Raw genomic sequence first — 16,086 nt, 5'->3', positions numbered from 1 at the left:
GGGCTTTATGCTTCCCTTCTAGGACTAACCAGGGTGATCTGTCAAAATATCACTATTTTGGGGTTTTATACTGATTCGTCGTCTTTGGTTTTTTTAAAATAAATTTTATATTATACACTGCTCACGATTTATTTACACAAAGTGGTACATAAACATTTTAAATATCACACAGTTAAATTTTAAAGCTTGAACGATGTGGTATTTCACTAGGTGACATATATGCCATGAGAAGCAGCTGGTCACTTATGCCTTAAGACAAGATTTTCAGACACAAATATTTTGGATCTCTGTTTTCCGAAATCAACTGAAAAACAAGAAAGCAGGGTAAGGGGGTGGGGAACCTGAAATTTTATTCTTTTACTGTTTTCCCCTTCTGAGTCTTCTGGGACCACAATGTTCACAGACTTGAATAGGAAAGGCTTCTCTATAACTGCAGCTACTAGAAGTGCTTCCAAGCTACCTGAAAACTTCTGTGGTTTTATAGTGCTATATTACAAAGGCAGAAGGTGGAGACGGGGAGTGAGGGAACCATGTTTGAGGAACTGAAATGCACAAAGCTGTTTTTCAAACAGTCTTGACTTTCTACAGCAGTCTAATAGTAAAGTTGTTGAGTATTTGCTAGACTCATTTCCATAGTGACAGGAGTAGTCAGGAGATATTTGAACAGCCCTGAGTGCTCACTGGAAGGACAGATCCTGACGCTGAGGCTCCGATACTTTGTCCACCTCACGAGAAGAAAGACTCTCTGGAAAATACCCTAATGCTGGGAAAGTTTGAGGGCACAAGGAGAAGGGGACAACAGAGGCCGAGGTGGTTGGACAATGTTCTCGAAGCTACCAGCATGAGTTTGACCAAACTGCGGGAGGCAGTGAAAGACAGGAGTGCCTGGCGTGCTCTGGTCCATGGGGCCACAAAGAGTTGGACAACAATTTGAACAATATATAAATATGGTCCTATATCAGACTAAAAAGGTCTCTTTAAAATAGCATTGTCTGCAGAATGGCTGGGTGGAATTTCTGTTCTACAGTACAGGTGCCTTAGTTCCTTATTGTTGTGATCCACAAAGCACTGAATAAAGAGTATTTGATTTTAGCTCTGGTATTGGATTGAAATCAATTGAGATGAAGAGCCAGTTCAAACTGGTTTGTTTTTTTACTACTATGAAATAACTCCCCCCGCCCCCAACGCCATTAATTACCTCATGTTGTTGGTGTGCCTGGCGAGAGGAGTACTATTGGAGGAAAGCCTTGTGTATCTTGGCCTAAATCCATTTTGTATCCTCTGTATTGCTGGAGCCTAATTTAGCTTATTTGCTCCTTCGATCAGCAATACAGAGGAGTGGGCAACTTCCTTGCATCTTTAGATTCCCAGGTTAGAACAAGTGGACAGGGCCCAAGCTATTCTTCACTTGTCAGTTTTCACCTTTTTTGGGTGGAGGGTATATGAGCCTCATAATGCCCTCATCGAAGGGCTATGATTTAGGCAGCGAAAAAATCTCTTGTTGGTTGGCAGCCCCTTCAAAAACAGCATTTTCTGCTTTCTCCTTTCCTTCTAATGTATGATCCAGAAATTGTTCCACTTAGGACACAAAACCACAAAGTCAAAAAAAAAAAAAAAAGCGCATTACTTGAAATCTCTTGTGAGATCTTCCAAACAGCAGGGCTGTGGTTAATTCAGTCTACTTCCATGTGCCTCAGACTGGTGCCTGCTGATCTGAGTAATGCAAAAAAATCCTGCTGTAGATGTAATCGTTAGAAAGTCCAATTAGTCTGTGTTTTCTGTGGATTGTGTGTTTGTACACATAAGACAACAAGTTAACAGTTCTGCAAACAACAGCTGCAGAACCAGTCTGAAGCTAACAGGCGTCTACTCCTGAAAAACCCACAAAAGATTCCTTCTTCCCAGCTGTGATGCTTCACTGGATAAAGAGGAAAATTCTTCCCTCTGACCTCACCTGACCTGCCTGATCACTGAGGCCCTGCTGTAAGTTGATCCTGTGACTGACATGTGCACCATGTCAAATTGTTGTGAACTCTGGACTGGATGCACTTAAATTCGTACCGTGCAAGTAATGATTAGGGCCTGGCCCATGTCATATGTGCTCTACTGTACATTTGGGAACAGTCCTAAGTATATAAGGAGCAATGATCCATTTGTTAGCAGATTTTAAGCACAGAGTGCTTTTTAAAGAGAGAAGGGATTGGCAAGATTTAAAAACATTTGGATTTTAGCTTGTTAAGGCAGAATGAGATTAGAAAGACCACGGAGAAAAGCAACTGAATTTGTCTGGGGTGATGGAATGTCCTTCCTATGAAGAGGGACAAATTCCTCCTACCCTGCAATGCAGATGTACTAAATGGTGAGAAGGTATTGCTAGCTAGTAGGTAGCTGTTGCTGTGAACATTCTGTGTCACTGAGGACAGCATTAGTCAAAATGCGACTATTTGGGGTCACTTCAATTCCCCATTGCTTTTTCCTTCATCCTGCATCACTGCACAAAACATTAAACTTTTGTCCAAAAATCTTACAAGTGGCCTCCCATATGGTAAGTCATACCAGAATAAAATGTGGTAATGTACAAACAACCAGAAGGGCAATATATGGGTTATGATTCTGCTCTGTTATCAAAGTGCAAGAACCCTTTGAATAAGAATGTAAGGTTGGTAGGTGTCTATATCTATAAGACAAAGGACACAATTTAAAGAAACAAAGGACACAATTTAATAAAGGTTACCAAGTAGATAAATAGGTACCACTCTGGCGGGAAGGTAAACGGCGTTTCACCAGAAGCGGCTTAGTCATGCTGGTCACATGACCCGGAAGCTGTATGCCGGCTCCCTTGGCCAATAAAGCGAGATGAGCTCCGCAACCCCAGAGTCGGTCACGACTGGACCTAATGGTCAGGGGTCCCTTTACCTTTACTTACCAGTGACTAATCTCCTAATTTAGGCATCATTAACATTTGCTGGAATGGATTCACAGATTGTGGCGCGACAAACATTTCTCTTGTGATGACAAAAAGGCATCATCTTGCATGTGATAAGCAGTTCTAGCAGCAGTGGACTTTGGGTTCTCAAATTTCAGTGGTGCCCTGTGCGATGCTAAAATTTGGCACCCCCACCCCCACCCCACCTTTCATGCTCCATTCTACATCATTGTTGCGGTGCCCCCTGCAGTACCAGCGCCCAGTGTGGGTGAACCAATGGGACTACCATAAAACCGCCTCTGCTTCTAGCTTAGTGCATGTTCTCAAATGCATTCATTAACAACTAGAACCTGCAATAAAATTCTGTAGCATAGTCAGATAGAACTGCTGCTCAGATCTCTTTGGAAAGGGAAATTTCAGGCGTCGGAAAGAGAAAAAAGGGTGACTTTCCCCCTGCTCCCCAGGGATTTCCCCCGCTGTGCCATACAGTCTGCTGGCCCCAAATTTGAGCATTTCATAGCTATGCGGGGCGGGTGCCATTCTGGAGGATGAAAAAAGGGAAATGAATCCTTTTGCTCTGCTGTCCTTCTGAAACCTCATGTATAGAGTGGGTGGTTATGGGGAGTGTTTATATCTCATGGCCCACATTCCTTCCACCCAACTCACAATCTCTCTTCTCAAGGATAGTTATAACAAGCTGTCAGGAGTCCCTGGGTCACACATCTGAAACCCTAATCACCCCTCTTTCTACGACCCTTTTCATAACTTGTCCGGGGCTCAGACAGTTTAGACATTTCTCTTTCTCTCAACTACCATCATCACCCTGTATGCTCTTAGGATCTTGGTGCCAAGGGGCTTTATTCTCTGTCTCTGCTCTCTCGCTCTCTATAATTTTTCTTTTATTTTACAAATATACTTCTGGGGGTTCTCCAAGGATGCAAAAAACTTATTTTTGGGTGGTTCTTTTTTAACTCCACAACCCAAGTCTGCTACTAGATTAAGCCATCAAGCAGAAGAACATGAGCATTCTTGATACCACAAGTTTTAACAGCAGTATGTGATTCATTTGATGATACATGGATGTATAATCTTCTCAGTATCCAAGTGAAATGGCTTCCGAGCAGTGCGCCTCACTGAACCCACCTGTATGAGTCCCTGTAACTCATTGTATCGTGTCCCGAATCTTCCTGGTCCTCCTCAGACACTTTGAAACAAACCTTCTTCATCCCATGCTCGACTTTGTCAATATCGCTCTCTTCCGAGACCAAGGATGTGGCGGGCATCTCCTCCATGGAGGGAGGCTCACATAATCCTGCTGCCGTGGGTTCAGTAATGGTGGACAAAAGCCTGCAGATGTAGAATGTATCATGGTAAGAAGAAAAAGCAGCCAAGGGCTCCAGGAGCCAGAACTGTAATCTCTGCTATACATACATGGGGACACCTGTAGGCTGACGCTCTGTGAACCTCCCCATGCTTTTAAAACCTTAATCGGAGGCTCTGCATCACCCCTGCTCTAAGGCATGCTAAAGCTAAGTCAAGTAGGGCATTGAGAGTTATAATTCAATCATAACTTTGATTCTCTCCTCCCCCCCCCCCCGATTGAGCACAAAGATTTCTAAAGGCAAGATGTTAACCAACTCACTTATTTATCTGAAAGACATATTGTTTCATTTCTTTAACTGCTACTTCTAGTTTGTTGAAGAGCTGCAAGTAGGAGTCCTGTATCTCCCGATCTTCTTGCTTCAACAGAAAGGTGAGACCTCTCTCCTCCTGAGTAGTTCCTCCATTCTCTTGGCCAAAGCAACCATCATATTGTCCATGTGGGTTGAGGTCCCCATTTTCTGGCGCCAAACATCTCCATGATGGTGCAGCCATGCTGGCTATGCAGTGCTGAGTATATGAGACTGGATTTAAGCTTCCTGTTAAACATTTAAAAATGCTGGTTACGAAAGCACTTGTCTTTAAAGCTTCTTTTAAGGAGCAACCTCAAATTCTTTTATATGTTATTTATTGAACTGTTTTCCAAAAGGGGGAAGATATAAGTGACAGATGGGAAGAAATAAGGAATTACGAAGAATTTCCCTGCCCCAGAAGACCCTTTGTAGTCATCGTAGAGCAATCCTTTAAAATTTACCTAAAGGGTAGAACTATGCTTATGAAATTTATTTACTTATCTGGAATTATCAGCAGGCCAATAGCTGTACTCAAGCCTGTCAAATTCTGTAAATACTGGGGCAAGAACAGCAACCATGAGCTAGTCCTAGACCTTTGGCCTTCCTTTCCCTGTTGCCAGTATCTCAGTTGCTCCTTGTATTATCATAAATTGCCTCAAAACAACGTATTGTTTTAGCACAGACACCAGTGGAAGACCATTCTTGTTCAATTGCCTACTTACTGCCAAGCCTTGCAGCCATAACATATTTGCATGGTGATGGATCTCTTGTTAAGTCTTTCAGGTTTCTTTCCCAGTCAATAAACCACCCCTTCTATACAGAAAAAGGGGGGAATTTGCTTAAGGCTGCTTGGCTGTCATGTGCAGCTTGATAGTTATGCTCATCCCCACCCACCCTATTCCCACTATTACGCTGTGTCCTATGACAGAGTCAGATGCTCTCATAAAACCTTCAAAGGGGACCAGGCATCTTAGTAGAAGCATTCTTCTTGAATTTGGTCTTGAACAACAGCTGGGTGTTGCTCCAATGGGTATGCAAAGCTCTTAAGAGATAGTGAGCACCTTGTTCTGGATCTAGGCCGATAATAGAAGGCTTCCGTCCGATGCGAATGCTGAACGACCTAGCCACCGAGGTAGTGTTTTTGGGATACGACACTTCCATGAGGTTAATGTGGCAGTTGGTGGGGCAGAAATCCATGCTGCTCAGAGGGTGAAGTTCCGTTGTGGCTCTTTTGAAGGATGGGCTCACCTTGGTTTTCAATTCATCTGCGAACTAGGGAAAGGAAGTTAAATGTTTCAATTGTACTAGCACACTAATCCACAAACTACTTGCCCCTGGGTTTATGCACTTATAAATAAATCGAACTACCTACTACAGCTGCTCCTTTTTTTTTTTTTTCTTATTTCCATCAGCACCTCCACCCACAAAAGAAAAAAAATTATCTCGGTGGCCCTGTTTCCAATAATTCACAGAAAATGTATTTCCTTAATAACTACATAAATCTATGTATTGTATGCTTCAAGATGTTCACAGAATCCAGGAGAGACCAGAAATGATGTAGAAATGCTATCCATGATAGCAAGTGAATGCTTAAATCCCATAATGTAAGCTGGGACTCTGATCCAAAAGACTGTGCGTGAAGCTGTGGGTTCTGGATATGTGCTACTCATTTATTTATTTTTTAAACTAGAATCATACTAATCAGCTATTTGATGAGGAGGGTAGATAGGATCCCCTTACTCCTGCTTCCTGTCTGATCTGCAGGCATCATATCTTGGCTTTGTAAAATGAGCTGTGTGCATCCAGTCCGAGCTGTCAGATTGGAAAGCCTGCTTCTGTGTGAAGAAGGCCCTTAACTGGATAAGGTGCAAGTGTTTCACAATCAGACAGTGACATTAGTCTGCAATCTCAATAAAACCAGAAAGCCATCTAAAAGTTTAAAACACATGACGAAATGCGCACCTACACCCAGCCAACCTCCTTAAAAGGGGATTTGAAATCTAAAGGCATAATAATAATAATAATAATAATAATAATAATAATAATAATAATAAATAATTTATTATTTATACCCTGCCCATCTGGCTGGGTTTCCCCAACCACTCTGGGCGGCTTCCAACAAAATATTAAAATACAATAGTCTACTTAACACTAAAAGCTTCCCTAAACAGGGCTGCCTTCAGATGTCTTCTAAAAGTCTGGGAGTTGTTTTTCTCTTTGACATTTGGTGCGAAGGCGTTCCACAGGGCTGGTGCCACTACTGAGAAGGCCCTCCGCCCGGTTCCCTGTAACTTGGCTTCTCGCAGCGAGGGAACCGCCAGAAGGCCCTCAGCACTGGACCTCAGTTTCCGGGCAGAACGATGGGGGTGGAGACGCTCCTTCATAAATGGACCGAGGCCATTTATGCTGCAGTGTCATGATGTCGTTATGCACAATGATCTCACCTCTTGATAGCTGGCAACCCTTCTGCTGATGCTCTCCAACTTTGTGTCGCAAATCTGCCGGCACTCAAATTGCGGCATGGTGACCACAGCATTGCTGAGGGACATAAGCCTTCTGCAGTTCCTCACAAAGAAGCTGTCATCTGTAGCAAAGGCCTCCAAAATCTAAAGCATTAGAAATCAATTACCTTGTTTGGTTGGAACACCAGGCCACAAACCTCTAAGCAGATGAAACATTGGAACTACATCAGCCAGGATCGCACAATTCCAAAGGCAAAAATGACAACTGGGCAGGTAGACACGCTTCCTGGCGTATTTCAAGGGAACACTTTAGAAAGGTAAATTGTAACGCAAGTGGTGACTCAAATTTTGTTCTTTGTTTTTGTGGAACCCTCATTCCACAAAAAGTGAGAGGGAAATCCTGCTGTTTCTGTGGAAAGTAGACAGATTTCTAAGAATGTTTTGGAAGAGGTGGGGGTTGACTAATCATAATGTAGTAATGAGGTGTTGGATGACAGGTTTTTCTCTGGTGTGTCCCCCCTCCCTCCCCACTGTGAAAAAAAAACCTTTGCCAGCTGCAATCTGCAGTAAGTTAGTCTCAACATCTCTGCAGCCATCTGACTATTTTCTGAGTTTCTTTAGTTTTATTGTTACATCTTCTTTTCCATACTATATACAATAAATCTATTTGACTTCCCACCCAGCGTTTCATGACAGTTCTTTATACATATTATTTGGCTGCATATACACTAGTTCTTCACCCAGTTTTCCACACTCTCTTATCTCTTATAATGTCAGCTGTTGGTCACAAAGCACCCCCTAACCTGGAAGTCATATTTAAGGTCCAATAAATATCCCCCTAGGTACTCCCACTCACTCATTGTCAATTTGTCATCTTGGTTTCTCATTTCAGATGTCATACTGGCAAGCTAGGCATATTCAATTAGTTTGCATATCCGTTGTTCTTTCCCTAAATTTCTCTTAATTTCCAATTTCTTGCATATACTATCCTTACTGCTGGTTGTGGGCTTTCTTGGGCAATTCATTCGCAATTACACCTAGAAGAAATGTTTCTGGTTTCTAAGGAAAGGTAAGTTTAAAGATTTACTTTAACTCATTGTACACCATCTCCCATTAGATTGTCGCCCATCAACAAAGGGTCCTTTTTCATTGCAACTGGGTTTTAATAGACTTCAATATATTTTAACACATTTCTATATACATTTGTAACTCTACTGAGCTTCAGGGACAGGGAAAAGAGGATGCCTGGTTGATGCATTAAAGAATAACACCGAATGGTATAAACCTTTGCTGTGAGGCTGAAGGAACCCTTGGGCTCAATGATCTTCTCCAGGACAAAGCTCCTGATCCCAGCAGTGCTGACGTATTCATACACGACGCCATGTTCCAGGTGAACATTGTCCACCGTTAGGCTAATAAGAGGAGTGTCTTCTCTGATGATTAACGGGGAGTCAAAAGTCTGAAGGGCCAGTTCTGCAAACCGAAATTCAGTCATTAGAAGAGCACAGAGATGGAGAAGAAGAGGAGGAGGAGTTTGGATTTGATATCCCACTTTATCACTACCCGAAGGAGTCTCAAAGCGGCTAACATTCTCCTTTCCCTTCCTCCCCCACAACAAACACTCTGTGAGGTGAGTGGGGCTGAGAGACTTCAGAGAAGTGTGACTGGCCCAAGGTCACCCAGCAGCTGCATGTGGAGGAGCAGAGACGCGAACCCGGTTCCCCAGATTACGAGACTACTGCTCTTAACCACTACACCACACTGGCTACACCACAAAAGCACAAGCTGTAGCATATCAAAAAAATTCTCAGAATCCCTGAAGCAGCACAAAAAGCCATTATGACAAAGGAGGAGTGAGAACATGACATAATTAAAAGGCCCTCTTGGCATTTATGAACACTGTGATCTTACTGAGTTCATTAAAAATAAAAAATAAAACCACTCCATCTCATGAGTGTGTCCACTTAGCACAAAGGAGGACTTGACCCTCAGGGTCCCTTCCAACTCTACAACAAATTACAGTCACAGGAAGAGGGTGGGTCACAAAACTACACATCTCAGGTGTCAAAGGCCACAGTAAAGGCGTGTGTATGTATATGAAGTACAATTCCCATAATCTCTGGCCTCATGAAACCTGGGATGTTTGGGAGGTGGATGTTTAAAACATTTGGCAGGGACTACAATGCTATCCCTGTTATATGAATACTTATTTGAGAGCGAGTACCACTGAACTCCATGGGGCTCATTTCTGAACAGGCACGATTAGGATTACACTGTCAATCATTCAGCCAAAGCACATGCCATCGCACTGCAAGTCAGCCAAGAGCACACAATGCAAATATGAATATTCAAAAGCTTTTAAAAACGTGATTATCACTGATGAACTTTAAAAGCCCTCCTCGCTTCTGCTCAGTCAACAAAATTACTTGAAATTCTGGCAGTGATGCTTCTGCCAATTATAAGCCATCAAAAGCAATTTTAAAAGTCTTGTAATGTCTTGGGAGAGGGGGTGACACTGACAGGTAGTAGTAGACACAACTGGTGGGGCTGGTTCTCAGACCTCTTAGGATCCTATTGAGCAAGCACTCAGTCTCAATATTAAAGCACGTTTTAATTTCATTCATTATTTTGCTGAAATATGGTGCTATGCAACATCCTATTAAGGTATTAATTTTATTTATATTTGCATCCCACTCCTGCTTGAAGAAACTCAAGGTCTTAACACTATACCCAGTTTTATCTTCACAATAACCCAGTGAGAAAAGTTCGGCTAAGTAAAGCATACTTCCTTTCAAAGAGAAGCTACATAGGCAAAATCTCAAATGGGACTCAGATGTCTTAATACTCTCATCTCTTGCCATCTTGGTCAGTCCCCGTGTTGTAGCTTCAGCCAAATATAGCATTGTCAGTAAATAGAATCCCACAATCCCCTTTTCTCAATAACATTCTCATTAAGAATCCCACAGTTTAGCTAGAAGTCAGTCACATCCAATTTGGGGTAACAAGTTGAGAGAAAGACTGAGCTGGCATCCTACGTGGCACAAAGGATACAAGTAATTCAGTAAAATATAAAATAAAAACATTTCCCAGTGTGATATATGTCAACCACAAGCAAAGGCACTGTGCAATTATGTTGGGTTTGTGGCTTGACATTGCAGCTGCCAAGTCAATTTCCCTATAACACTGCATCCAGGGGCTCAGTGATTTTCTCTAGTGCACAGCTAAAGAGGTCAATAAAAACAGATGTACTGTTTTGGAGATAAAGTTTGTATATATGAAACCAGTGTGAGAGACCACAAAGGAGGAGATGCAGGAATGAAATTCTGCACATAGTCTTTTGCTTGTGGCATCCTGAGTGATCTACCAGATTCCTCACCCACTGACTCACACTTGTATAGCACATAGCAGGAAACTGGCACAGTCCAGGGAAATGCCCAGTCTCCAGTCCCTGTAATAGGCAAGGGTTGAATGGCAACCTTTGAAGCCTGTCTGTTGAAGGCAAGAAAAGAACCCCTGTTCCAAATTAAACATCCACAGTGATTCAGGTATAAATTATTGTCTCTGTCACCTTGCCTTAGAAGAAAGGCACATCTAGCTCCCATTCTACTGATGTATCACACAAAAATATAAAACTACATTATAATGAACCAGGTCATTAGTCTATCTAGCCCAGTACTTCAGATGGCAGTGGCTTTTCAAGGTCTCAGGAAAGTCTTTTATAGACCTACTATTTGAGATCATTTCTAAGAAGGGGGGCCAGGAGGCCTTTTGCATCACCAAGCTATCCCTCCCCCACCCCAACCCCATCAGAGGACAGCTACGGATCACTTCCTAGATCATTTCCCTCATTGGCAGGGAATGTCTTACCTTCGTCTTGCTGGCTGTCATTAAGGGGATCATTTTCCTCGATTGTAAAGAGATCTCCTTTACAAGATTCAGAATGACTTCCATTCAGGTATGAGTTGGAAGCTGACTGTCGAGCTCTGTCCTCTTCAGCGTCTTCATGCGTTCGGTACACCCATTGATAAAAACCCTTCCAAAGAAAGAAGGGATGTCAGAGAGACATTCTCCCAAGTTTCACTGCACATTGGCTTTTGGATGGATTTACAGGTATCAGCAACCTGGTCTGCTCCAGATGTTCTGGACGAGCATGGCCAATAATGAGATGAGTATGGCCAATGGGGGTGATGATGAACATCAGGCAGATGAGAAGAATGATAAACAGGACCAGGAAATGTGAGAAAATCTCATTTAAAATATCTGAAATCCATATAGTTAGAGAGAACATCTGAACAGAGCAACCACAACCCCACCAACATAGAGCCAGAATTACTCAAGATCAAACACCCGGTGGTAAAGGAACAGTCTTCATAGCTCTGTGAAAGGCTTACAATATGGGGACCACATGAACCTCCAAGGGGAGGGAGTTCCACAACCTGGGTGGTACTGCTGATAAGGCCTGGTCCCACATGACTACCGACCATGCCTCATACTGAAGCAGGATGTGAAGCAAAGCCTCAGATGATGATCTTAATAACCGAGCAGATTCATATGGGAAAAGGCAGCCCTTAAGATACTCTGGGCCAAAACTGTGTAGAGAGTCTAACATGACCTTTGCAGCAAATAACAAAAGTCAGCGGCATTAAATGCATACAGGTATTTCAGATATCATCTATTTTGGTCCTCAGTGAATACAGATAGGCTTGAGAGGATTGTGCAGAAAAGCCCCAAAATGACATTTTTTGTTGGGATTCCCCAATGTTTGGGAAACACTGGCCTATTGGATAAATTTAGTCTACCCATATTTAGAGCCACAGCACAGTTTTTGGTTTAAGAGGGATGGAAGTGGAGTCAATTACTAAGAAATATAAAGTGCACTGAATTTCGTGAGAAGAATGTCAGCATTCAAAACCAGCTCTGCATCTAGAGGAGAGAGCTCTGCTTTTAAAACTTGGATACAACAAAAGTCAAGAGATTTTATAAGGGGGGGGGGTGTTCAGGTCTCAGAACCAAATCTAATTTAGTATTTGGTGTTGTCCCTGATAACTAGACAGAAGCAGCTTTTTGCCACCTGAGCAGGAATATTTGAGGTTAAGATAAATTTGCAAAGTTCTGCTTTCATGTGAATTCTAAGCACCCTCCCTCGTTGATGAGGAGATGTAAGTTCAAAGCACACTTATTCAGCAAAACAGTTGCACAACAGCATGATACAGTGTTTTCTTACCCTCTAGAAGTATTATAAGAAAACAAATACCTCCCTAACTAGTTTCTCACCAGATATTCCTGCTGCCTGTTCCTGTATGCCGCAAAGTGCTCCAGAACCTCAGTGTAATTTTCATTCATCACGTTATTCCCGCTCACTTTCAAGACACACTGCCCTGGGTGAAGGCCCACAGCACTTGCTTCTGATCCTTAAGAGAAGTGGACAGGAGAGGGGTTTAGAAAGCACGGCTACAGAGTAAGCAATAAAATAAACAAGCTATTTCTGGTCAATGAGTGGTGGATATAACAGATTTTCTGAAGCAACCCTAGATGGGCCATTGGCTCTTCTTAGGTTCTTCTAGTGTAAGTTGTATTATACTGAGTCAGACCTCTCCAGAGTTTCAGGCAAGGAACATTTCCACCCCTAACAAAATATGTCCGGGATTGGACCTGGGACCCTCTTTTCTACCCCTGAGCTACAGACCTTTCCCCTAAAAGGGAGGGAGAAAGGTTAGTTCTTTTACAAATGATCCTACAATCTGTTTAGAAGCCAATCCTATACCCATTTATCTGAAACTCAATGGGACTTTATTCTGAGTGACCATGCATTGGATTGCACACTGAACTACTTTTTGTTTTAGATTGTCTACATTCAATAAGTTTACACCTTGCCTTTCCTACCAACAGTGCTTTACACATCATAAGACCGGTGGGAGCGGCAAGCGGGAACCAAATCTAGACCTTCCAATGTTTCCAATGCTTTTTCTGGAATAAGGAGCCTGAAGTGGAGCAACGAAAAGGCCCTGCTCTGTTATCCAGACATAGAAGACCAGGCTTCCAGTATTTATACCAGGCATACTAATAAAGAGGCAGCATATTGCCTGCTAATAGTAGGGATCGATGCTGCAGAGATTGCAGAATAGTAGGGATTGACCTCTAGGTGCCTCTGTGCCTGACAAGGCCAGCTCCAGATCTGATGAAGCCCTCAGCCAGATTGACATCAGTGGCCCTCCACCCAGCCATGAGCTTACCCAGCAAATGGGGCTTGCATTCTGGTGCCAATACAAGCCCTGGTAGGATTTTGTTCCACTCAGGAGCTCCCAAGTAGAGCTGATCCCTGCCCAAAATGTGACTTGCAGTTGGTGCTGGATTTGGTGTAGAATGCAAGGTCCAATTTTCGGCAAGAAGCTTTGCAGCTTGAATTGAAGCTGCAGCTGCACAGCTGACTCTTTCTTTGCAGCTCTGGATTAAACTAAAGCCAAGGCCACAAATAAAGAAAAAAAGGATCGGAAGAAAACCTACAGTTCATTCCCAGTTCTTCCTTTGAAGTGACTGACAGGTGGACAGCCCCACCAACCCATCATATGGCCCACGGAAGGTGGGCCAGATGTAGATCCAGCCCACCAATTACCGTATTTTTTGCTCTATAAGACTCATTTTTTCCCTCCTAAAAAGTAAGGGGAAATGTGTGTGCGTCTTATGGAGCGAATGCAGGCTGCACAGCTATCACAGAAGCCAGAACAGCAAGAGGGATTGCTGCTTTCACTGCGCAGCGATCCCTCTTGCTGTTCTGGCTTCTGAGATTCAGAATATTTTTTTCTTGTTTTCCTCCTCCAAAAACTAGGTGTGTCTTGTGGTCTGGTGCGTCTTATAGAGCGAAAAATATGGTGGGTCCAGTTCCCCACCTCTGATGTGAACTGTTGAATTTAGCACAATCCACTACGTAGCATCTTGTTTTAATGCACCTTGTTAATATTTTTAAAGGGAATTAGTGTTATAATTAAGACACAGGGCATGATTCATCCTATAGGTTACTCCTGTTTTCCAGGATACAGCTCAGCTACCTGTATACAGCTCCCCTATTCTGTGTTCAGAGCTCATTTCACATCCCCCTTTCTCACCTCTCCCCACAGCATGAACATATGGTGGTGCTGCTCCCCGAATCTGGAAGCACAGCTTTTCACTGCAATCTGGGATTTTGATAATCCTGTCAAAAATAAAAGGGATGTGGATGACAACAGTCCTGCTTAGTTACATCACTGGTATTCTGTGCACATGTGGTTATTCTTCATCACTTATGAAGTAATGTCTTGGGCTTGGATTCTAAGGGGAATTCTGTGACTATAGGCAAACAAACACAGCTCAGCAGTCAGATGGGGGGGGGGGAATCATAAGGTCACATGAGAATAAAATGGAATCCAGCAGCTCTAAAAGCTCTTTCACCCAGAAGCAGGGATGTCACGCTGGGGAGTTTTTCATGACTGCTAAATTCATGCTATCCTTAATTCAGTATCATTTGTATGCTAAAGTTATTAACTCTGACGCATGAGGCATACAATGAACATTAACTATAAAAAGAAAGGTATGAGTTGTGATTTTATAATACATGGTTTAATGTGTACGTTTGCTCTCAAGACTGCACTAGAGTGTAGAATTGTAAAATGTTTACGTTGACTTCATTATGATAGGCATTAATATATATTATATTAACTGCTCAGAATCAGCTTCCAAGAGCAACCTCGATTTTTCTGGCAACTTACTCTTTTGCCTTGATTGCCACAAGAAGCCGAAGAGGTCTCCGAGAGCAGAAAGACTGGTTCAAGATGGTCTCCACCTCTTGAAATGGGCGCAGGAACACCAGATCCTCATTCATGGAATAAATCTTCCGCCCAACCTGCAATCCAGCCATCTGAAATGACACACGGAAGTTATAAACAACTCCACGCTTATCATTACATGCTTTATCATTTGAGTAGCATGTGGCAGACGGTATGTGAGACAATGGATTTACAGCTGCGTTCTGGGCAGCCCAGGAGTTCCTTGGAAGCTCATCAAGTTTTCCTACAGGAGAATGTCAGGTGTTTCATTCTGGGTGTGTTCTAGATCACACAAGAGTACTGTGTGTGTTTTAGGCCACACAAGGTTGGCTTTTTATTTACCTCTGGTACCCAGATGTTACTGAGCTACAGTTCCCATGAACCCTAACCCATAAAAATATGGTTTTATTAAGCCAGCCACTGTCTATAAATGTACAGCAGAACCTTTTTTATGAATCAGGATTACTGAATGTCCTTTCAAAGGGTGAGAGAAGACCTAAACAAATGCGAGTAATGATCTACAGTGGTTTCTGTACTTCCTCTGCTTTTGCTACTCTTTATAAGCAAGCACAGTTATCTGTGCTTGCTTATAGATGCTGGCTTTGTGCAAGAGCTATCTATCGATTGGACAAGGGCCAACATGCTATTGGATACAGCTCAGCGAATTATCAGACATCTGCATGTCAATTGTTCCTTCAAAGCATGGCAGTAAACATGCCTCCCAATGGAAGAATGCTTTTGTTGTTGCTCTGTCCTGATATGTTGTGGTTGTATCAATCACAAATCAGTTCCATAATTAAAACATGCAGAGATGAAGCATTGCAATAAACACAGAATTATTCTACCATATGGAGTGAGAGTAGGGAACCTTGTTCAGCCCACGTGGCAAAGGGGTGTGGAGTCAGGGGCAGAAGTGGGTGGAGTAACAGGTGTAACTCTTGCCAAAGTTAGAGGTTTCTACCCACATGCACTTATATATTGATCTGGTCAATCAAGAGGCAAGAGCACTTGAGGATGGAGGATTGGGAAGGGTGGCCAAGACAGATGTGAGGGCCAGACAGAGATGTCTAGAGGGCCGCATTTGGCTCCCAGGTCTGAGGTTCCCCACCATGGATGTAGATAGATTTCAAATAGAATTAAAGAAATCTATAGCAGAGGTCACCAACATGGTGCCCATGGGCACACATTTTCCCACCATGGCCATATCTGATGTCTACAGGGTCCCC

The 16,086-nt window shown here is 42.8% G+C and overlaps 1 protein-coding gene across 1 annotated transcript in view; it reads right to left on the bottom strand.

The window, feature by feature from the left end:
• Positions 1-16,086, bottom strand: part of PREX1 (phosphatidylinositol-3,4,5-trisphosphate dependent Rac exchange factor 1) — a 220,779-nt gene that overhangs the window by 20,053 nt on the left and 184,640 nt on the right. Inside the window, exons 18-26 of the mRNA XM_079978837.1 lie at positions 14,804-14,952; positions 14,165-14,250; positions 12,336-12,472; positions 10,929-11,094; positions 8,347-8,534; positions 7,044-7,205; positions 5,661-5,871; positions 4,569-4,845; positions 4,070-4,273 (exon numbers count right to left, since the gene is read on the bottom strand). Coding sequence (XP_079834963.1) covers positions 4,070-4,273; positions 4,569-4,845; positions 5,661-5,871; positions 7,044-7,205; positions 8,347-8,534; positions 10,929-11,094; positions 12,336-12,472; positions 14,165-14,250; positions 14,804-14,952 — 1,580 coding nt within the window. The remainder of the gene's footprint in view (positions 1-4,069; positions 4,274-4,568; positions 4,846-5,660; positions 5,872-7,043; positions 7,206-8,346; positions 8,535-10,928; positions 11,095-12,335; positions 12,473-14,164; positions 14,251-14,803; positions 14,953-16,086) is intronic.

The sequence above is a fragment of the Podarcis cretensis genome, assembly GCF_951804945.1.
Source record: "Podarcis cretensis genome assembly, chromosome: 6".
Classification (NCBI taxonomy): Eukaryota; Metazoa; Chordata; class Lepidosauria; order Squamata; family Lacertidae; genus Podarcis; species Podarcis cretensis.
Note: the sequence above shows the minus strand (reverse complement) of the source record. Positions and strands in the feature narration are given on the sequence as shown.